Consider the following 22970-nt stretch of genomic DNA (forward strand, 5'->3'; position numbering starts at 1 on the left):
CCCCCCCGCCCCAGCCCCCCTCCCGCCGGTTCCCCCTCCGCCGCCGCCGCCATTAGAGGGGCCGCTTTGTGTCCGCCGGGCCTGCTGGTGAGTCCCCCCCACCCCCGCCCGCCCCCGGTACCGCGGCGGGGTGGGGGAGGCGGGGAGGGCCCGGTAGGCCGCGGGGGCGGCCTGGAGGGGCCCGGGAACTCCCCTCGGCGCCGCGCCCCCGCCCTGACAGGCCTCGGCGGGGGGCTGGGGGAGGCTGTCGCGACCGGTCGCGACACGCTGCGGGGACAGGCCGTGCTGTCGCGGTGGGCAGCGCGGCCTCCTTTCCCCACCCGGAGAGGGCCGCGGCGCGCCGGGCTCGCCCCCGTCCAGGCCCGAGGAGGCGGCCCCGGCCTTTGGGTGTCGCCGGGCCGGGAAGCGGCGGGGGGGGGTGCGCGGCGGGGCCTGGCGGCGTGCGGGCCCCCGGCCCCTCGTCGTCTCTCACAAAGGAGCTGGGGGCGTTCCAAACCGCCTCTCCCGTCCCGCTGACACCCGGTAAACACCGGCGGGTGTGCCCGGTGGGTCGCGGGGAGGAGGGGGGGTGTCAGCGACGGAAGGAGCCGATGGGGTGTGACACAATAACTGATCGCTATTTATAAACTTAGGAAGTGCCTGAGCTCCCGCGGTAGCCTTCCCGCCTTTTTGTTGTTTGGTTGTGGCATTTTTCCTCCCGCAAACTCATTTCATCAGAGGCCAGAGAAGTGCCACTGCTCGAGGAAAACCTCTGCCCGAGACTTCAGTGTGGCGCCGCTTCCCAAAAGAAGCCCTTAATCCCTTCTCGGTGCTGCTAGAGATGGATCCAGGCCTAAGTGTGAGACTACCGGGCAGTTCTGAGTTCCTCCCTGAGACTCTGGTGGTCGCAGCATGGTTAGAGAACGTTAATTACCCTCCTCCCCTTATTGCACATGCTTCTGCTTGAGAAGGCTGTTAAATCCCAGTCTGGAATGAGGCTGTTCCAGAAGGGCTTCCATTCTGGATTTGCTGTTCTTGTTGCCGCTCTGGACTGTGGTTTTGGGTTAAAACTTGGCAAAGACTTGAGGAGAGAAGAGCACCATAGCAAAATCTGGTAAACTGGTGTAGCTGTTGCCAGGGCAGAGAAGCTCCACCAGCTTAGGGTGCCCGAGGACAGCTCCAGACCAGGGGCGCTGTTCAGCACGAAACCCTCCCGCCTGTATTCTAACTACTTTCGCTCTGCAAATCACAAGGGACTGCTCAGCCTGTGCCGCAGGAGAAGACAAGATAATGTGGGGTTGTGGGTGTGTTCGCTGCTTTTGAAGTGCAGCAGACAGATCGTTTGCTCGTATCTGTGATATTTCACGGGTTACTCGTTTCAGGAGTCTTGGCTGCTGAACTATTTCTGGGTTAACAGGCGTGTCCCTTCGCAGTCCTTATCAGGCCCTTCGAGTAAGAGTTGCACTACATGTGACTTTGTTTGTTTGTTTTTACCATAAATAGTATTTTTAGCATCTTCAAGAAATAGTTGGCCAGCGGTCTTTGGCAAGCAGCTATCTCAGTGAGGCGGGAAAGGTTCAGAAGTACTCGTGTTTAATAAACAATGTCGCAGTATTGAGCTCCTCCATGTGAGGACAGTGTGTGTAGGGGGAACCGGAGGAGAGGAAGGAATCACTGGTGAGCTCAGTTAAGGAGGGGAAGTGTTTCCGTGAACTGGGCAGGAGGGCACATGCCTTCCTCAGGAGGCATTTAAAGAGATTGGTGGCTAGAGTGGGAAGTCCTTGGAAATAAGGAGTGGGTGGGGGGAAAAAATACACATGATTTCTGTTGGGGGGAAGAACTCAGTGTGTATGCCTTGAAAAGTGCTGGCTTTTGCAGCCTTTCTCTGCTCTACCTGCGTGTGCCTCCTAATTAATTAGCTTTTCGAGGTTTCGTGCACTTTCCTCAGTGATTCCTTGAATTATTTTTGTCTTCAGATGATCTTATTCTCTTGTGTTTTCCCTTTCAACAGAAACTGATGTGTGACTCTTTTGTCAGTGTTTTGTTACAAATGACCCAGGGTGTGCTGAGGATTTTAACTTCATGGGAAGGAATAAAAGAAATTTTACATTGACGGACCCTAATGTGCGGTGTGAGTAGATTTTGTGTAGACTGCAGGGAAATCAAAGCTTTTACCATGTGTAGTTTTGTTTTATAGAAAAATATGTGATGACTGAATAAGTAATAGTTTGGGAGGAGGGTTTGCGTAATGGTTTTAAACTTAATCCATCTAAGCACGGAGGATGTTGCCTAAAAAAGGTTCACACCCTGGTGTGTAATGTCAGCGGCCTACGTTTTCTTTCAAGCATCAGTGGTTTGTCAAAATTCATGATGTTGGATCATGAATTAAGATATTTCATCTAAGGCTATGAAGCTTTCAGCAGCGGATTTTGATGTTGGCGTAGTTTTAAGTTTGTGACCTAAACTTGTTCTAAACTTAAAGCTGAACTGTGTGCACTCTAGTAAGGGCTACTTTGTTCCTTAGCTGCCTGTGTCAGCAGCAGCGCACGGAGAATCTGATCAAAGACCATACTAGCCAAAAACTGTTCAAAAGCTGTTGTCCCACAGAGGTGGTCACTGTCACCGTCCTGAGCATCGTTGTGGGGAGGGATTACTTTTAGACAGCTGTGCAAGCAGAAATTCTTACAGATCCCTTAGCTGAGGTTTCTGGGAGTTTCTAGGTATGACAGTGGCATAATTTAAGTTGCACACACCGCCTGGCTTTGGCTGTGTGTTGGGGGACGTGAAGAAAAGCTCCTGGGTGGAGGAAGAGAAGATAATCCAGGCCACAGAAATGGTCTGCTGTTACTGCCTTCTGTACAGGTCAAAGACTGATGGGGAAAGAATCTGAGACCTGTGGTGTTTTTTATATTGAGCTGACATTCTTGGTGGTGAAGAATGGTGGAGGTGAGGCATGGGTTGTATTTTAATAAACGTGTTGAGATTGAGCGGACTTTGAGTTGCCGGTATTACGTCATAGCAGAGACGAGGCGCTGGGCTCAGTCCCGGGTAGGGAGGCAGAGCGTCCGTCTCGCTGTAGTAATGTGCCTTTTCTTGCGGTGAGAGCAGCGTCTGCGCGTGCAGAAGGGCAGCACTTAATCTTTGCTTCGCTCTGCAAAAGTCAGCAGGATAGGTGAGGTGTAAATCAGGTTGCATTCGTGGTGTTCGGAGTCACAGCTCCAAATTCAATGCTACCCTGAAATGAAAATGTATCTTAAGAGTTAGAAAAACTTGCCTTTGGGCCTCTGTGTGTAGGAATGCGTGTGTTTGGAAACTGGAAGTGTGAAAGATTTTCACTGTGCTCCCCTGAAGGCACTGGGCATTTGTTGTTCCCCTCCTTAACGCTGTGTAGGGAAGGAGCCGATGGAAATAGAAACTGTAACACTAGTAAGCCAAAGAATTTCTTGCCTGGGAAGCGGTGAGCCATTGGATCTTTGTATTGGACCGCTATTCTTCTTTAATTGAAGCAAGGTGGTTTATAACGCTTGCAGCAGCGTGGGGCTCAGGTAGCCTGTAACAGATCTCCGGGAGTCTCAACCGCGAGAGAGTTGCAAATACAGCCCTTGTAGGTTAATCAGGAGGCACGCGATTGAAAAGCCCACCGAACTAGGACACTTCCCAGGAAATGGATGCGACACGGTGGCCCTAAGGATCGGCACAACGTTCGCACAAAACTTGTTGAGTAGCAACAAAAGCGATGGGAGCGCCAGTTGTGAAGTAATGCTCAGCCAGATGTGAAGCCAGGGAGTGAATTTCCAAGCAGGTTGCCAAATAAGGATTAGGAGCGGGGACTAACTCATATTCTGTGTTCAGCGAGAAATTTTATTCCTCTGCACGTTGTTAGGCTGTTTTAAATGACTAAATCCTACTGGTCTGACTTAATCAAGGCAAGAGGCAGCTCGGTGAACTGCGAAAACAGAAGCGGGATCAGCAGATCCTAGGAGGTCTTTGTGAAGCAGGCTGTGACAGAGGATCGGCTGAGAGCTTTTAACAGATACATTTTGTAAAACACAAGTTTGTATCAAAGACGTTGCCGGATGATACACTCTGTGACAACACAGGTATCCAGGGGGTTGGTAAGGTATCTTCTACCTGAGCTGGATTTTTAGGGAAGAGCTTGGAGGATTTCAGAGGGCCAGAAGTCTTGAAAAAGTTGCCCAGCTTGCCATTTAGAAGGTAATATTTTGGCATGTTTGATTTGGATTTGCAAAATACAAACATTTCCTGTGCTTTTTTTTTTTTCCCCTGCAACTTCTGAGGCATTTAAGTGCTCTTCTGCTCAGGGCAGCGTTACAGAGTAGTAGGTAATTGCACGATAATCAATAGCCTGGTTTTGAAATCCAGTTACTTTGCTCTGTAAGCCGTTCTGATAATAAACAGTCATTCTTGCTTGCATTGCTTGTCAGGCAGTTTTGTATCCCTTGACACTCTGGCTTCAAATCTGCAAGAACGTAAAAACTTTTTCTGAGCCCTTTTTGACCCGATTTCTAGACTGGCGCCGTGTACCGTATACCAAGTCGTGCCTAAGAGCCCAGCAGTCACCGGAGTACGTGTCGTGCAGCAGTAAGCGGACACCCTTAGCGCCACAGGACTGGATACGCTTTCTCATTTTTCCATTGCATATTTGTTTTCAGTCCGCTCAGCCTGCGCACCCTACCCTGAGTCCTTGTGACTCGTTATTTCCGCCAGCGTGACAGTTGGCTTGCTGTGTTCGAGACCTGATTTATTCCCAAAATAAAAAAAATTTCTTCCCTTCTCTTGAATAAAACTGAAGTCTGAGATAAGCTGGAAAATCTTATGGCCAGGAGAAATTCAAGGAGTCAACCAAACTATGCCTCAAAATAGTTTTTAAAAATTGGGTTTTTTTTTTTTTTTACATTCTTGTATTCTTGTGTCTGTTACCCTGGTGGGAGGGCTCCACTCTTCTGAAATATTACTCAAAATGTGTGTGTCTCACCTGAGGGCCCCCCCCCTTTTTTTTTCTTCCCTACTGCTGTGCTGATAGCTCAGGAGGAAGCTGCTATATGCTGTTCCTTTGACTGGATCTTCCGTTAGTGGCCACTCCCTGAGCTGACAGACTGGACGCAATCAGCCATTCCTGCTGATCTCGATATTCAGAAATTTGGGGTTTGTTGCTTGTCAGCTCCTTACTGGATTACCAGCTTTGAAATGTCTGGTTCGTGATGGCTGGGGACCCTGTGAACCTGCGGTTCAGATGACCCGTAGGACAATGCGTGTGAGTCCTCGGTGAGGAGTTACTATCTGTACTTTCAAGCAACTTTTTTAAAAAGGTTTGTATCTTGATAGCTGTTTCACTACTGATGTGATTATTTTTTGTTTTCTGGCAGTTGATCAGATTTCAGTGCACATCAGTGTTACCCAACAACCGCCTTGAAAACCTGCATCCTCCGCTGCTGGCCTCTTCCCATGCTCTCAGCACAATATTTGTTTGACGTTTGTGTAAATGCAAAATGCAGTTATTACTTCCAGTTGTTTGTTATTGAGTGATGCTTGCCGTCGTAGCCGTGGTACATAAAGATGCTAGTATCCCACACATGAACTAGGCTGTCCAGGTTGGTTTGGGTGACTTGATTTTTTGGTTAAACAAACCTTCTGTTTTATTTGAAGGGGGGAATGGGAGTTTTTCTGCATTGCTGTTGCAAAACCTTCTAGTCTTTTGCTTTATCTTTTTGAGAAACTACATTCAGGCTGACATTTCGCACAGAGTCCAGTAAACTCCTTTTGATCCCCCTGTGGAAAGAAACAGGCCGAGCGAGAGCAGTCCTTGAGCTGGGATGCTTTCGCAAGGTGCTGCTGGTGACTTTGTCCCTTGAGAATATCGGTGCTTTGAAGTCCGTAGGGGATTATCCTCCTGCCCCTTTGATTCCCTTGGCCTTTTGAGCAGGAGATGATCCAGGCATGGGAACTCACAGGGAATCAACAAGCTCCTGTTTGGGTTGCTCTGAATTTCGGCGGGGTGATGGCTTATTTGGGTGTGTTGTAGGCACTGCAGTTAGGAATTGTGCTGTGTTAGGTTTTACTCTTGAGAGCAAGACTCGAGTTTATACTGTGATCTAAACAAAAGGGGGTTTTAGAACTTGGGGAAGTCAAAGTTGGGAGTACTGTGTTTTCATGTACATGTGACATGCAGGTCACTGTTCAAAATAAACAAAATCCAGGACCAGGTCAGCCAGGTGCATGCTCGTATGTGTGTGTGAGCAATCCCAGGGAAAGCGTCTTTTGTAGCCCCCAGCCGATTTCCCTGAGGATGGATCTGTAATTGGTTATTTTAGGACTCATTTCAAAATGCTGGCATTGTTTTAAAGGGCTTCAGGCTATCCTTGCTAGAAAAAAACATTTGATACTGAGCTCAAGCCTGGTGGAATTTTTAATTTTTCCTCTCACTTTCCACACTTGAGGGAGGAAGGTCCCATAAAATAGGAAAAAAAAAAGTGTTGGGCTGTAGTTCATGTGTTTTAATTGGCTGTTAGGTTTTTTTTCCCATCTTGAAATTTCATAAGAAAGCTTCATTCATCTCGTTTATTTTGGTTTTGGCATGTAGTGTGTTTTTGTTTTTCAGTTTTGTCTCTTAAGAAAACATCCGCACTGTCCCACTCCTTTGCTTTCACTGGTGCTGAGGCAGGGCGAGTTTACTCTCGTTTTTCAGAATGACTGTTCAGCGGCTAAGGAGAAGTTGTAGATTGACTGCCGTTAGCTGTCAGGAGCGCTGTGTTTTGAAGGTGGCCAGCAAGGTGAATGTCTTTTAGAGCATCTCCCGTGGAAATGCTGCCCAGTGTTGTGTCTCCTTCTCCTGAGATAGAATTCTCTTGGTTGGTTTTGCTGTAGGTGTGTGCACCTGACGTGACACTGTTCCCACCTGCAGCAGCACTGGAGTTGGTTTATTAATTTCCTGGTTTACTATTTGGGAAGGAGATCTTGTAGGTACAATGATGTAGCCTCTTGCGTCTTCAGTTCTTGTGAACCATGGTATTTTAACACGTTCCCCTCTGCTCTTCTTTCACTGCCACTAGTTTCTGAATGGAAACTACTTACACAGCTTGGAGGTGTAACAGAAACGCTCCGTGCAGACGAGCTGGGTTTTGCTTTGCCTGGGAAAATAACTGAGGTAGAGAGAATCCTCCTGATCGGTTAGGAGTGCCCACTGCTGAGAAATAAGAGTGCTGTTTTTTGGGACAAGAATATGGAGTACTTGAGGTGGTGTGGATGTGGTACGGAGCATCCACCCCTGCAATGGGGAATGCAGCGCAAAGTGCCGAAACTGTGGTGAAAGTCATCTTGAAAACAGTGCCAGGAGTGGTGTTAGCCCTCCGTTCAAGAGGAAGACACTCAGGCTGGGGAAATACCTGTTAGACGTGAGAATTTGCGGTAAGTGCCTGCTTTCTCATCTGAGCAAAAGAAAACATCCAGAATAGGTAGAAAGCAGCAGCATTTGGCTGTGTCTCTGTAAGGAAGGGAGGAAGGCAGTCTGGAGCTTGATCTTTGGATGGACTGGGGTGGAATGGGTGCAGCTCTCATTTGCTAGAGGTGAAGTTTTGCTTTTGAGTTTTTTAAAGGAGATGCTGAGAAAAGGAAGTGAATCACCAAGTAAAATCAGTGTTTTGTGATGGAAATAGTGGAGCACCTCTCCTTAGGAGAGGCTGGTGCAGGCGAATGGGCAACAGGTAAGAAAGGCTGTGGAAGTGTGATGGCAGTGAGAAGTGAGGCTTGGTGAGGGCTAAACTGAGCTTCACCCATTTGGTACCCTTGTGTTTGGAGGAGGGTTTTGTAGAGCTTTGATGTTTTCTTTGGTTTTTTGTTTTGCTTTGTTTTTTAAGATGGTATGGAGACTGCTGGTTTGATGGTTATTTTCTTGTTCAAAGACTCATTCCTTTCTATAAATTGCATGGGGTTTAGTTTGGCAGGGGCATGGTTTGGGTCTCCAGTGTGTGTATTTTCTGCCTAACAGATTTAATGGTTTCATTCCATAGGCTGATAGAAGCTGGATCAGTGTGTCACCTCCTGCTTTTACCCAAAGTGAATGACTTACTAGTTACCTCAATGCCTTACATTAGACACAGTGCAATGTCTGCTTTTCGTTAAAGCTTTCTGTTCATTTAAAGAGCCTTTTTATTCTTTCAGATATGTTTTAATGGAGCAGGCTGCAGGTCTGGCTTACAGCTTTGCCATTTCTGCTACATCCATAGCCCTCAAGTTTGCATACATGTTTTAGCATCTTTGTTGAATGCAAGTGTTGATTGTCAGTTTTGTTAGCCATGAGCTGTAAGTCATTTATCCTTCTTTTTGTTTTAATCTTTACATGGACGTAGATGTTTTTGTTTTGTTAATTTTCACACCACATCTTTTCTGTACTTTAGGTTGACTCCTCACTGCACTGTGAAAACCATTAGGAAAAAGTCCTTGGGGTTAAAACCTGGGGCTCCACAGTGTTACCTGCACTTGGAGCTAGAAATTAACTAAAATGGCGACTGATCTGTCTGAAGCTGAACCCGTGCATCATAAGGCGCTTCCACTCTTAACGGGAGCTCAGCTGATCCACACGGACAAGTTAAGTGAGGTAGGGGCTAGCCCATTCTCCAAGCTTGCCCTTGGATCAGACCTTGACTTCCAGACCTGCTGAAGGTTACTTGGGACTCTTTCTCCCCTGCTTGTAGGAAACTCAACTGGGAGCCTAATAAACCCTGTAGGCATTCTCCTTCCCCTTCCCTCCTTTCTCTGAGATGTTGTATTTGTGAAAATCCTCAAATGCTCATCTCATTTAATTTGTAATTTTAAAAAATCATTTATTTTATAACCGTAAAATGTGAAACTATCCTGTCCTAGTACGCTTCAAAGAAGCTGGTTTGAGGGTTACTGTCTTTTAAAATTCTGAAAAATCCGGATGTAACCAGAATATTTTTACATAGGCTGCCTTGATTTCCTTTAATCCCGTTTCAAAAACTTCCTGGTCCTTTCCAGTATCTGTGCTGATTTTTGTATACTTTTTTCTAGAAAGTTGAAGACGACACAATGCCGATCCGTCGCTCGGTGAATTCTTCTTCCCGGGAAACTCCTCCCAAAAGCAAACCTGCTGAAGGTGAAGAAGTCAAAGCAGGTACGGTAATAGTTCTATAGTGGATTGTTAATGTATATCCAACTGTAGGCTTGTGTCCTGAAGCTCCTGAAAAACCCTGCTGCCATGATTAAAATATTACTGGTGCTTAGCTCCTTTTCACAGGCTTTTCCTGGATTATTGGGAAGTTGTATTTTGCAGCCACTCTTTTCAGTCTGAACCCATTTGCTCTGTCCTTCATGCCCCGTGGCAAAGCCCTGACATTACAGATATGAAAATATAGCTAAATATATTCTCCCTGTTAAGGCTGCGCATTCTTTGGACTAAAGGTAGAAATTATGACATTTCAGTAGGACGATGGTTTAATATCAAAAGGTGGAGTTAATGAGTGTAAAAACCAAGTATTTACCTTTTTTTCTTTCTTTCTTTTCCCAAAAAAAAAAAAAAAAGGATTTTACCACAATGTGTCATAAAATCTAGATATTAGTGCGTCTGGTCTTAGCAGCTTCACCTCAGTTTCTCAGAATGTGTCGTTTCAGCATCATATTTGGTTAGTTTAGCTGACTTTGTCCTCTTTGGTGCCACAAATAAATAAATTACATAGGAAACTAACTATTAATATGCTGCATATTTTAAATGCATGATGCCTTCGTGGGAAAACTATGGACAGGAACGTAGCAGGAGTGCTTAAGCTCCTTCTCAGAGACAGGGAACGTGTCTTCTGCGTGGAGCAGTCAGGGTGGACAGCTCTTTATCCAGAAAGTAGCGTAAAGGCAGTTATACCTAGCAGGCAGCCCAGTCCCTAAGCTATTCTCAGCTAAATATACTGCAGTTAATTTGCTTGTAAGTTGATTTCTGACTGGATTTGATCCTGCTGGTAGGCAAGTGCTTCTGCCAATGCACGTGCAATCTAAAGCTTTGCCAAGTCTGGAAAAATGTGATTGAATGGTTGAAGTCCTTCAGGTGCCACAGTGCGTGGTGCAGAAACAGTGGTGTTTGAAGACAAGTTGGTTGTAAAGAAAGCTGCTAGTATGCATCTATCCAAATTTCTTGCAAAAATGTGTAGTTTTGCACTTTTCTGAGTTAAAAACATGTAAACCTCAACCTAGGAGAAAAATCTTAAGTGTTTCGTGGAGCTGATTTCCTCCTCCCTTCCCCACCCATGCCTCTCTGAGGGATGATTGCAACAGTAACTTGTGGAGATAAGAGGGGAAGACTGGGGAATTAGTTCATTGTGAAAGTGCTACATGATGTTTTTTTTGAAGTTACTCTGGTATTTGATGGCTGATTGTCCCTTACTGAAGCTCTTTTCAGTAGTTTCATTCACTTTTTAAGTTAGATTCAATTCATCTGTTTAAATTAGAGAAAAGAAATTGTCTGGTGGGAATAATTTTGGGGGTGTCTTCTTAAGCTTTTGTTTTTTTCCTCTGCCTTCCTGAAGAGTGCAGGCTAGTTTCAGGCAGTAACTTGATGCTTTTTCACATCTTTTAGATGCAGAAGTCACTTCTGAGGAGTCTGCCTCTGTTGGAGAAGAACAAGAGAGTGAAACCGTGCCTGCTGCATCCAGTGAAGCGGAACAGCCAAAGGAACCTGAGAATGAAGGGAAGGGGGAAACAAAGGCCTCAGAAGAAACCAAAAAGGAGTAAGGCTTGCTCAGTGCTGAATTTGGGTGGGATTCTGAAAAAAGTCAGGTTCGAGAGATAGAAAAGATGGTGGGAGAGATGAGGAAGATAGGATGGGTCCCTTAAAAAGGTGCTGGTGTTTCTCAGGAATATATATACCATGTATACCAGTCAGGTATAGCTGCTGTTCTAGAGCGTGTGTGAGGCTGAATATCAAGATAGGGTCTCTTTTCTTCTAATAGAAACATCAAAATGTTCTTCAAATTATTTTAAATGTCAGATGTTCTGGGCTTTTGCTGTTGTTGTTTTTCTGCTTGTTGGCTTGTTTTAGTGTCTTTTGTCTTACTATTGCTTTGTATTTTTCCTAAGAGAGAAGGATCAGTCTAAGGAAAAGGAAAAGAAGGTGAAAAAGACCATTCCTGCGTGGGCTACTCTTTCCGCTAGCCAGCTCGCTAGGGCACAGAAGCAAACGCAGATGGCTGCCACTTCACGTCCCAAAATGGATGCTATTTTAACTGAGGCCATCAGGGTAAGCAGGAGACAAATGTTTCTTTTCTTCGTCTGTAGCAAAGCAGAATAATTTGTGCGCCTAAGATCCACAATTTCAGCTTGCTGATGGTACAGGTGATGATAGAGCTGTCTGTTAGCAGGAAGCTTACTGTGTAAGATGTGTGTGCTTCTGCCTGGAAACCCACGGAGCTGAAATGTGAGTCCATGATGATGATGAGGGGCCCTGTAGCTTATGTCTTGGTTTGGAATTTGTTTCCCTCCCTAAGTGTATTAGAAACAGCTATGATAACATAACCTGGTTGATTGCTATCATCATTTCATTCTTTGTGCCTTCTAGCCACATTTAACTTGATTTACCTTGATTAATCCATCTGTTTGCTATGTGCTTTTTCCAGTGTTAACTTATTCTAATTCAGGACAGATGGAAATACTGTAAACTTGCATTCTAAAGTGGTGTTGGTCTTGGTTTACTCTGTCCTTCCTGGTTGTAAGAAGAGACCTGTGCTGGTGCAGTTGCACTGCAGCACTGCTGCTCTCCCGTCGAGGCTTGGTTCACACATCCTGCGTTCAGAGGAGGCCTGGACTCCACCTTGCCTTCATTGCAAGGTGGCCTTTACAGTTGCTGTATTTTCAAAATATGAACTTCAACTTGGGTTTTTTATTAGTTTACTAATGTCAATCCTTCATCTTAAAAAAAAAAAAAAAAAAATTGGCAACTTGCTCTGACTTAATGATTGCTCTGTCTGACATTAGTAAAATGACTTCCCAGCTGTGCAGCATTGATTTGCCACAAGGTGACTGTGTTCTGTAGTAGCATGTAGAGTTTAGGCCACTGCTTGTAAGTGCTTCAGAACCAGTGAGTAGTAGACATGCGCTTGCTGTGCTGCTTTTGTATTGTCCTCTCTTCAGCCGTTCTGGAGCGGGAAGTTAAGTATTTTGTTAGTTGTATTTTATCCTCTCAAGTCATTGTGGGGAAAAGGCCAGCCCTGGCATCCCATACCAATGTTCTGGCCTGTATGGGTCCATTTAACCTCCGTTCCTCCAGGCCCACAGCAAGATAATTGCAGTGCAGGCAGTTTCTACCAGCTCTTTGCTTCTTTTTCAGGCATGCTTTCAGAAGAGTGGTGCTTCGGTCGTTGCAATACGTAAATACATCATCCACAAATACCCTTCCCTGGAGCTCGAGAGGAGAGGCTATCTTCTAAAGCAAGCACTGAAAAGGGAGCTGGAGAGAGGAATCATTAGGCAGGTAAGAGTGGCTTTGCGGAGCAGCAGTGGAAGTCCTATTACTCAATTACATAGCAGTTAACTCCACTAGCAGATCTGTGAGGTGATCATGTTCTCCTTTGTTGAGGTTAATCAGCCTCTGTCTCCACTCTGTTAGGCACCGACAGAACGTTGGCATTGTTCTGTCAATCGCTTTGCATGGTTGTCTTTGTGCAATTTATGACCGTTTCTTGGTGTTGTGTCATATAGCATTGCAGCAGCCTGTGTCTTCAAACTGGGTTTAGCAACGTTGCTTCTGCTGCAGCACCTTTTTTTACCACTGTAATTTATGCCTGTAATATCAGTTAGGGTCTCCTGGTCAGGACAGCAGAGTACGTTACTAATGTCTGGCTGGGGTTTCTGATCTTACTGAAGTGTCAGCGGGTGCAAATCAGGCCTCTGCCGTAACAGCCCATTGTCAGGCTGACAGTGTACTCAGAATCTGTGTACTGATGTCACTTAGTCTCTTTCAAATGGTTATTTGTTAAAGTTACTTTGTTAAAGACTGAAATGGTCTTTCTTTCCAACTAGGTGAAAGGAAAGGGCGCTTCTGGGAGCTTTGTGGTGGTGTCTAATGCAGGAAAAACTGTTCCAAAAGCCAGAGACAGAAAGGTAAGATGGATCATTTTAAACAATACTCTGCAAAATCTTGGTGAGATGCACCAACATTAAGATACACGTGTATCTTACGAAATGCAGCCTAACCCCAACCCAAACAGTATTCTCTTCCCTGCTGTACTTTTCCTCCCCAATACAGGTGTTAAAACACCTGTTCCACCAAAATCAGAATCTGAAAGCTAGTATGAGAAATTAAAACGGAGTAGAATAATCAGAATCTTAGTTTTAAAATGTTTACATTAAACCCCTAGGCTTTGGTTCAGTGGCAGAAAACTGAACAACCATGAAGCTCCTCTTCTGTCTTTACCTGGTAGAGAGATGCCTCTCAGGTATTGTAAGAGAGCTTTGTGCTACTGCTGTTTTCTGTTCTGTTGTGTGGATAAACGGAGGACTGCAGTCTTCAGGACTGTCAGATGAACATTTTTCCATCGGCTGTGAGGGCAGAGGGAGGACAAAGAAAATGTCCTAAGGCTTCTAGAAGAAAGCTGCTAATGTTGGATGTATATTGTTCTGAGGTAGTAAAAAGTGATGTGGGGTTTTTCTGAGCCTCGTCCTCACAAGTAGCTGTGGTTCCAGCACCGCTGTTCTCCACTCCCTGCTGCGCTGGGTGTGTGAAACACATTTCTAACACTGCTGTTACGAAATGCTTAGCTGGAATTGCCTATCCCCTTCCAGCAGAGAGTAGTGTAACGCCTTGGTGCTTATCTCTTGGCTACTGGGGAGACCAAAAGCCCTAAAACTGAGGGAACCAGTGACACACTTGGTATTGGGGCACTGAAGGAAACTAATTGCAATGTAACTGATTTTTTAATAGAACTCACTGGCTCCACGAGAAGTTTGAGCAAGGCACCTGATAACTGCTAACACATCACTTTTCTTGTCTGCAGCATATCAGTGTCTTTGTCCCTAGTTACTTTTTTCTGTGTTGTAGCAAAACAAATAGCTTGCTTTTGTTTTCAGTGAATTCAGCTAGCAGCCGAGCAGCTGTCTGGGTGAGCAGCACCCTCACCCGTTTGACCATTTGCAAAGCTGCTGTTCAGCATCAAAATCACTAAATTTCAGCACATTTCCTCACTGTCTTTTCTGTATAAAGAACAGACCGTTTTTTTTCCCTGAGCATCCTATCCTTATGGTAACAAAGTGATGGAGGAAAATTCAGGAGGAGAGAGTGTTTGCTTCAGTCAAGATTTCATTTTGTCAGGTGAAAAAAATGCACTGCTGTTTAGCTGTTCATTTTTTGAAAGATTTGACCTGTGTAAAAAGGTCTTGCCTTTGATAGTTTTTATGTTTCATGTCAGCGTGTATCTTTCTCACCTGTCTCATTGAAGAAAAATTATTTAAAAGAGGAAGGAAATGGTTAAAAATACAGATGTTGTAAATACTCGGCAATTTATATTTGCAAAACTTTCCTAAGACTCCTGTGAAAATTCCAGCCAAACTTGCTCGATTTTACTTAAACTGCTGAACTTTTTAAATTGTTAATTTAAAGAGCTGCCTTACAGAACTTGATTCTCCGGATCTGTGGCCCGTATTGGGAGTACTCTCTCCACCTGTGGATTGCTGGTTCAGAAAACCCAGAGTTTTAGGCCCCACTGATGTGTAAAAGTGTGTGTATTTCAGAAAAGCACTTCCGCTTCGACTGCAGAGCAACAAGTCAAGCTGGAAGATATCCTGCCACTGGCTTTCACTCGCCTTTGTGAGCCAAAGGAAGCTTCTTACAGCCTGATCAAGAAATACGTGTCTCAGTATTACCCCAAACTCAAAGTAGATGTAAGGTAGGTGCGGGAGTACGCTTTTGCAAGCAGAGCTGCAGAGGAGCGGTGAAACCCAGCCTTCCTCTGGCTTTGCCTCACCTCACGGTCACTCGGTTCGCTATTTCAGCAGGCAGCAGGCAGGTGGTGCTCTGTGTTGCAGAGCCTGCAGGAAAGCTGGAGGAAAAGCTGTGCCTTTTTCTGCATCCCTCCACACCCAATCTTTGTTCCTGCTGCCGAGATCAGCATTGCTCTACGCATCTCCACCTCTAACCAAAACCAGATCCCTTTCGCTGCGCGGATGCGAAGGCCGCTCCTTGGGATCTTGTCTCACTTGGTTCCGGATGCTTTAGCCGGCACATGCTCACAGTAATCTTTCAGATTGCCCATTTGGAGCTGGTCAAGGCTTGACGAGGAAGCAAATCTAGGAAAACCCTGCGCATCAGCCCTTACAGGGGCTTGTACTCAGTCCCTTGTTTGTCTGCGAGCTGACTGACTCATTGCCCACTGAGTCCAAATGTGCTTTTCAGAATGAGTAAATCCTTCCAAGTGAAGCTTGTCTGTTTCTGGATACACAGTGACACCAGGAAAGCGTTGCAATTGAATTTCCACTAACGTACATTGTTCTTCTCATGTCATCAGCACTTGCTGACAGATCTCCATTTAAAATGTCTGTATGTAGGCAGATCCCACTTGTAAGTACTGCTCCGCTCACACTCTGTGTGCAGCGTTGTTTCTCTGTTTGTTTTTCGAGCTGTCAGTGTGTGTCAGTAAAGCTTTATCCTCCTGTATTTCAGACCCCAGCTGCTGAAGAACGCCCTGCAGAGAGCTGTAGAGAAGGGCCAGTTAGAGCAAATCACAGGCAAGGGAGCGTCTGGGACATTCCAGGTCAGAGCCAGAGTTCATCTTGTTTTGTTGACTGTACTGACCACAAGCCTTGGATATAAGTTAACGTGTCCTCTCGCCCCTCCGTTTTATTGGGTACACCTTTCTTTAGCAGCCTGTCATACTCAGGAGTTGTCTGTGAAGCAGTAGGACTCTCATTCTCCTCTTTCTCTACATTTCTGGCGCAGACCCCCTGCCTCCCTTGCGTAGCGTGCTGCACACACTGCTTCAGCTCTGACTCACTAGCACAGTAGGGGAGATGGTGGGGTAAGCTTTCCTTTCCGTCACTAATCCTAAGTGCAGTAGGTACCCCAGGTGCCTGCAACGTCTTTTTCTCACGTCTGTGCCACAGAAGCCTCTCGGGTACATTTGGTCTGTGGGATGGAGGAAGATCTGATTTATTTCCTTCCCTGAGAGACAGGCCCTTAGATCGCCACATCCTTGCAGGGTATCTGGGGACTAGGACAATGTGTTACAGATAAAAAGCACTCCAGGCCAGTTGAGTGAATAGGCCTGGCCTCCCAATTAAAGCTGGGACAGCAGCATTCCCTGTGCCGTGTTTTAATATAAAACATGTCTGTGCTAATGCAGGAGCGCCGACCCACCTGGTGCAGAGGAGCTTGTCCTGACCTGGTTTGGGAGAATTTTGTCTTGATGCTTTTCTCTTCCTCCTTGGAAAATAGCTGAAGAAGTCAGGGGAGAAGCCCCTGCTGGGTGGGACTCTGATGGAAGACGCCATCCTGTCTGCTATTGCGGCCATGAACGAACCGAAGACCTGCTCCACCACAGCGCTGAAGAAGTATATCCTGGAAAACCACCCAGGGACCAACTCCAACTTCCAGGGTAAAGTACCAATCCGTGTAACCCTTCTCTTTTACATGCTGAAGGAGAGTCCTGCAGCTGCAGATGTGTCTGTGCAGCACCTTTAAACTATTCCGATGAGCTTGCTGGGGAACTGACAGCTGCTCAGTTCTTTGTGCTGCAGAGATGCTCAGTGTTTCTAATTCCCATCAGTTCCTTTCAAGCCTGACAAAGACTAATTTCTGAGACATAATGCATGTTTCTCTCGTCTGTTGCACGTTCCCAGGAAGGGGGAGTAGCATTCAAGTACTTTATTGTTCTTAAATCACCAAGTTGATTTCATCTGTCTCTCTCTATTTTGAAAAGCTATGGCTTGACATAAATGCAGTTCCTAGTTGCTTTTTATTTAGAGAAGTTGCACAGTCTAACTTTAAATGAAAAAAAAACCAAAACCCAAGCACCCCTGTTACTGATTTGTTTGACATTGTTCTTTGGCTCCAATTTTTAAAAGGTCAACCAAGTGAGGAGAGAAGCTAATCCTGTTGTATTTGGGAAGGCATTTGGCATGTCTTTGTTCCCAGGAATGACACTAATGTCTGTTTTGACTTTTGTGTTAGCAGAAGCAATACTAACAGGAATTTTGCAGTAGATGTTCTAATGGCTTATTTGCATTATTTGGTCAGAGCCCGATGCAGGTATTTAGCTGAGGGTGGAGGTCATTTCAAGCAGGATGAGCTCGCAGCAGTCTCTGCTAGAGTGAGACCTAGAAGTAGATCAGTTTGTTACTGTGGTGTCACAGTGCTGGTGCCACCCCTTGGGACGTGGGGCTGGAGAGGAGCTTGCTGATCCTGCGCTCTTCGCCTGGAGCTGCAGCACGGCGTCAGCGCGGCTGTTTGATGCAGGGCTTACCCACATACAGAGGAGCGCAGGCTCCCTCGCAGCAGTGTGGGCTACAGAAGTTGCCTGAGGCCTTGTGCCAGTTAGAGACCGATGTCTAGTGCAACTTCTTAATCTGGGGGCAGGGAAGAGTTTCCAGATTTACTAAGCCCTTGCACGATTTATTTTCAGGACCACTGGGAGTTGCCCTGGTCCTTCGAGGCCTGTGTTTAGCCAGCTACCAGTGCTTGTCAGTCTTGCAAGTCAGATAAGGAAATTTCAGCTTGCAATCTGTTGTTTTCTTTCTCCTTCCATTGCATAAGAGGAATTTTGATGATCTCTGCTCTGCTTCAAGAGCAACTGGAGGAAGATCTGGTGAGATGTAAAAGCAGGCGGGTGCGTGCTGCAGAGCCAGTGCTCTGCACTCCTCCCCATTTATACCTCAAACTTGTAACTGGGCTTGACTGGAGTCAAATCCTTTACGTGCTGCTATGGATCTCTGGTACTCAGAGTAAAAGCAGCCCTATGTTTTATGGGTGGCTCCTGTTTATAAAAGTGTGGGGTTTTTAAAGACTTATTGAATTATGGTGATCCTAATGTTGCAACGCTAGTAATTTAACAGATACAATCAACTCAGCTGTGCCAGCTCCTCCAGTGCCATTCAAAGTACAGCATTTCAGCAGAGGTTGCCTGTAAGCTGGTGACGGTACGGCGCTGTCCCAAATGATTCCCTCGCTGTGCAATGGCAATTCTTGATAGAAGCCTGTTTCAGGAGTGTTGAGTAAGTGGCTGGAGTGAATACCTTTGCATTAATTGTCCAGAACAGATTCAGATGACAGCTCAGCTGGCGTGTTTCTTCGGATTTTCCTCTTTCCATTCTTCGGCTGAACCTCTTTGGAACATGCTTGAGGGCAGGGCTTGCTTTTCCCTTGGTTTGGAGGGAGCTGAACACGTAAGTGGTCCCTCTAGTTCGATCTGAAAATGGTTTTGAACTGACTAAACAGCTTCGGCCCTTTGCCAGAGACAAAGATCCCCTGTACTTGCGCAGTTTTGGTTAGAATTCTTACACAGTGCACAATGGAACAGAAGACTGGAATCAAAAGCGCTTTTGTCATATTCCTAGACCAAATATTTCTCCTGGGTTTTTTTTTGTTTTTTGGGTTTTTTTTAAATACCAAAACCACTGAACAAGGAAAGATGCACCACATATGAAGTTTAGAACAGGAGGAAGGCTAAAACAGGGTAAAGATTTGTTTTAAAAAACAATTTGGAGAACAGGCTGAAGAAAGCTGAGACTTGAGTTAAATTTGGACGGAAGTAGTTCCATGGCGTGTGGAACACATTTATAAAGGAGGATCCCTTCACCATGACATCAAAAATCTCCACTGTTCTTGACTTCTTCCTTTGGAGTGTTTAAAGCCACACTTGCTAAGTGTTCAGGAACAAACACTTGTATCTTCTTTCTGAAAATTAACTGTGAGAGGATTTCCCTTGAAATAAGACATTCTAGAACTTGTAAATGGAGTGGTATAGCTGGGTCCTACACGTGGAAGCTGCTCTTCACTGCGTGCACAAAGCAGCATGCGGTGATGTCTTCACGAGTCTCAGGTCTCCGGTGCCATTCCATTCCTCTGCAGGTGGCCTGGGCAAAGCAGACTTCATCCCGACTTCATCTCTGATTTCAGAGGGCACTGCAGAGAGCAGTGAGGTTAGACAAGTGGATAAAAATAGTAACACAACCTTTCTCTGGTTTTTGTTGTTTTTTTTTCCCCACAGTACATCTACTGAAGAGAACCCTGCAGAAATGTGAGAAGAATGGCTGGATGGAGCAGATTTCTGGAAAGGGCTTCAGTGGAACCTTTCAGCTTTGCTTCCCTTATTATCCTAGGTAAAGAGCTTGGCTGTAAAACGCTGTTCAAGATAAGTGAGTGACCTCCTGTTCACCGGGAAGTTTGTGTGGGATTTAGTAACTGGTGAACCACAGCGTTGTCACCCACAGTCACCCTAGATAACGACATTACTTGGGTGTCTGTCCATGAGCGGGTGTAAAGCTGCCTTCATTAGCAAGGGAAGCTTTTAAGGGCAATAAGAATAGTGGGCTCGGTATTCTCAGGTACTCTGTCATGATGCTTTTTTTTCAGAATTGGGGCTTTTTAAGTGTTCCCATGCTAAAACAAACTCACATGAGCAGGTAGAGCGTGTTGTTCTTCATGCAGGGAAGCTCACAAGGAGCAGGACCCAGCTGTTTGCCTGTCTACGTGCTGATGTGGAGGAGAGGTGGGAGGAGGGAAGATGACCTAGATTAGCTTCTCTGAGACGAAACCAGCCTTTCTTCTGCTGCGAGTGTATGTTGTGCTGTGCCACACAGAGCCCAGGGATGGTGACTTGGTGTCCCGCCAGGAGCCACATGGCTACGTAGTCACTAAAGTCTCTGCTTCCCACCTTCTTTTATTGCGTACGTACAAAGTCCTCATGGCTGTGTTCAGAGTCACTGAAGTCTGATCCTGTCCCTTTGTTGTCTGCCTTCCTGTGTTTGCACAGAAGGAGCAACGAGGAAGAGAACCAGAGAAAGGACAGCTTAGGGCTCACAGGCTGTCACGCTTCTGCTGTTGCAGAGACTAAATAACGTTGGTTTCAGATAGCAGCAAACACAGAAGTCTTGGGGGTATTTCTGGATTAGGCTCAAAGCTGTAACCCCCCAGGATGGGCAGCAGGGCCTGATGAGAGCCAGGGATACCCAAGGCTTGCTGACCCTCGAGTCAGATCTGTAGAAGTAAGTCACACTCTGACAAGAAACCTCTTGTAGCCCAGATGTGCTCTACCCAGAGAAGCAGCAGGATGAGGACTCTGAGGAATCTGATGAGGAAGAAGAGGAGGAATCTGAGGAGGAAGAAGAATCTGAAGAGGAAGAGTCTGAGGAGGATGAGCCACCACCAAAGAAGAGGTATGGCAGCATGAGAGAGAAAGAAATGGAAGTGACTGTCACAGCTGTAGAGTGCACAGGTTTGTCTCTCGCTGTGCTTATTTGTCCACCAGGCTGCTGCTCAGGAGGTGTTGGAAGCAGCAGCTTCTAATGGTTGTTAAACTCCTGGGGCACTGTCAGGGTCAGGACTTCTCCAGGACGTGTGTGGTCTGCAGAAGCAAGGCCTTGATCTCTTCCATTCCATAATTTGAAGCTAACCTCTTGGCTCCAGATGTTAGGAGAGCCTGTATTTATTCTTTGTATTGTCTGTAGTCTCCTGAAGTCGCCTTTGTGCTTTACAGAAGAGTGACATTTCACATGGGACTTTTCTATTTCTATTTATTAATTGTTGCCGTAGGAAAACTGTTCCCTACAGTACTGTTTGCAGTTCTGTAGCCAGATACGAAACCTGCCTTACTTAAAATGTGGATTTAAGACAAGTGTTGTTCATTAATAAAATTCCCTTTAGAGAGGAGAGAGAGTGCTTAGGTCTCTGAATTGTTCTGACAATCGACTTTGATTCATTGTTATTATTTGTATATTTATGTGCCTAATGAAGGAGCTCGAAACCTTGCTGGCAGAGCTCTGTGGGGATTGAGAAGTGCTTAGCCTGGCAAGATCCACCAGAGGAGTTTTTGCTCTTTGGGATTTAGCTAATGAAATGTACTGCTGCATAAAGGAACATCCGTGGTAAAGAACAAGGATGCCAAGATCTGCTTCGTTTATGCAAATTGACGACAGCAGCTCCGCTCTGGGTAGCATTTGCGCCTCCACTGAGATCTTGTGCTGTCTCTCTTTCTGACAGGATGCAGAAGAGACCGCCTCCGAAGTCAAGGAGCAGGGCCCCTCCGATGAAGCGAAGGGAGTCCAAACCCAAGCCAAGAAAAACCCCCGCAGCCCACCGGGGGAAAGCAAAGCCCCCTCCCAAGGTTAAAACCCCTGCTAAGAAAGCCAAACCAGCAGCCCCAGCCATCAAGAAACCCTCTGGTGGCAGCTCTTCCAAGAAACCAGCAGCCAGCGGGAGGAAGGAAGTGAAACCCTCTGCCAAGGGCAAATCCACCATGAGGAAATCTCTCCGGGCAAAAAAGTAAAATTTTTCCACTGTCAGGGAATCCCATGGTCAAATCCACAATCTTGTTTTATAAGTCAACGTGCATTTGTATTTTAGTTCTGATGCTTAAACACTTCTTTAACTTTTTTTTTTTTTTTTTTCTTGAATGATGGGGGAAAAGCTGAAAACTAAATCAAACCGACCCGAGCGTTTGCTAGATCTCAATGCTGTGCCTCGTGCCTGCCCCTCCCCTGGAACAAGTCATCTTTAGTTTCTGCAATAATTTTAGGACTTTTCTAGGACATATATAATCTGTACATTTTACGGTGTTGCTCTTGGGTTGGGGGGGAGGGTTGGCTTTTAAAAATTCTTCAAAGAAGATCTTTATATCTTTAGACAGCAGGAACAGGATGATTGGGGGAATGTGATTCTTAATGAGAAGGTCCACCGGCAGAAGAGTCCTCCCTAGACCCCCCCTGCATGACGAGGTCCTTAACGCTTCTGTGAAGAAGCAGTGTAAATACAGCACTTGCACTGAGTCCTGGAGGTGCTGCTTTCTGCTCGGCCCTTAGAGCGACAGGCTTAAGGAGACGGCACATTCGGCTCCTTCAGACCAGCGAGGTTTGTTTCACGGTGAGTCAGGTCTTCAGTGAACGGAGGCTGCAGCGTCTGCTGATCATCTGATGCCAGAGGGGCTCCAAAAAAGGGGTAGTTCTCCCTTAGGCGGGTGATTTGAATTAGTGTTTCCACGCCACATCTGTTACCTTAAAACCAAAATACATAAAAGTCTTCTCGAATCCAACTTTCAAATGTTTTTAAGAGATGAAGAGCCTGAGTTTTGTCACCTCTTGTTTACCTTTTTTTTTAAAGAAAAGTTGGAGAGCTATACAATTGCTAATGTAGAGATGTTGATAAGTGAAGAACATGCAGTTTGCTAAAATAAAGTGAAACTAGATTCCAGGCCCGCTTTGTGTGTTCTTTCTCTTCCTCACCACAGCTTGCTCCTCCTGGAAGCGCAGAGAGGAGGGAATTGCAGTCGCCGTGGGTTGCTGCAGAGGCCAGTCTCTGTTAAAAGTACATAGCCAGCGTGACAGAGTGGGGCTGTTTTAGCCTGAGCCCCTGCCAAGCTCGCTAGCTGGATGGACTTGTGACCCTTTTCTTCCCCATTTTCTCTGGACACAAAGGTGAGCAAGAAGAAAGCTCTGTTTGAACCTCTTACTGCTCCTCTTCTCCCTCTGCTCCCAGTCAGTGGTCAGCGGGAACAAAAAAGCCCAGCTGAAATCTTCCCCCTTCTGCCCTGCTCAACAGAGCAGCGCCCGCGCTCACAACAGGCTCCACCGCGTCCCCGGCACTCCCTTGGGCAGCGCAGCGCCGGTGATCTGGATGTGACCTGACAGTCTTTTCGCTTAACGTGCTTTTGGAAAGAGCTGTGCACCTCCCGTGCTGAGAGGAGTGGAAGTACCTCTAGGAATAAAAATGCCAAAAAAAGGAGAAAATAGCCTTACTGAATTTAGTCTTTTCAGTTGCCATCCCAGTGTGC

General features: G+C 46.0%; 1 protein-coding gene across 5 annotated transcripts; it reads left to right on the top strand.

Annotated features, from left to right (window-relative positions):
• HP1BP3 (heterochromatin protein 1 binding protein 3) lies at nucleotides 1-22390 on the top strand. 5 transcript variants are annotated; one of them, XM_086764337.1, is made up of 15 exons: nucleotides 662-894; nucleotides 1991-2110; nucleotides 2842-2925; nucleotides 8394-8593; nucleotides 9028-9130; nucleotides 10580-10730; nucleotides 11080-11239; nucleotides 12326-12469; nucleotides 13018-13098; nucleotides 14725-14879; nucleotides 15653-15743; nucleotides 16424-16583; nucleotides 19194-19305; nucleotides 20224-20361; nucleotides 21185-22390. In XM_086764337.1, exons 4-15 carry the CDS (start codon nucleotides 8498-8500, stop codon nucleotides 21468-21470), a joined length of 1677 nt encoding a protein of 558 aa, XP_086620463.1. In that variant the 5' UTR covers nucleotides 662-894; nucleotides 1991-2110; nucleotides 2842-2925; nucleotides 8394-8497; the 3' UTR covers nucleotides 21471-22390. The 5 variants fall into 5 exon arrangements, with proteins under 5 accessions (XP_086620459.1, XP_086620464.1, XP_086620463.1 ...); XM_086764335.1 differs by lacking the exon at nucleotides 2842-2925; XM_086764333.1 differs by lacking the exons at nucleotides 662-894; nucleotides 1991-2110; nucleotides 2842-2925 and adding an exon at nucleotides 1-87.
• Nucleotides 22391-22970: the final 580 nt, after the last annotated feature.

Source organism: Chlamydotis macqueenii, chromosome 21 (genome assembly GCF_036417535.1).
Source record: "Chlamydotis macqueenii isolate bChlMac1 chromosome 21, bChlMac1.mat, whole genome shotgun sequence".
Classification (NCBI taxonomy): domain Eukaryota; kingdom Metazoa; phylum Chordata; class Aves; order Otidiformes; family Otididae; genus Chlamydotis; species Chlamydotis macqueenii.

Coding starts and splice junctions, on each gene's coding strand:
- HP1BP3 (XM_086764333.1), top strand. CDS start 8,498: ATGGCGACTGATCTGTCTGAAGCTGAACCCGTGCATCATAAGGCGCTT. Junction 11,240..12,325: donor TTTTAACTGAGGCCATCAGG/GTAAGCAGGAGA, acceptor CTTCTTTTTCAG/GCATGCTTTCAGAAGAGTGG. Junction 13,099..14,724: donor CAAAAGCCAGAGACAGAAAG/GTAAGATGGATC, acceptor TGTGTATTTCAG/AAAAGCACTTCCGCTTCGAC.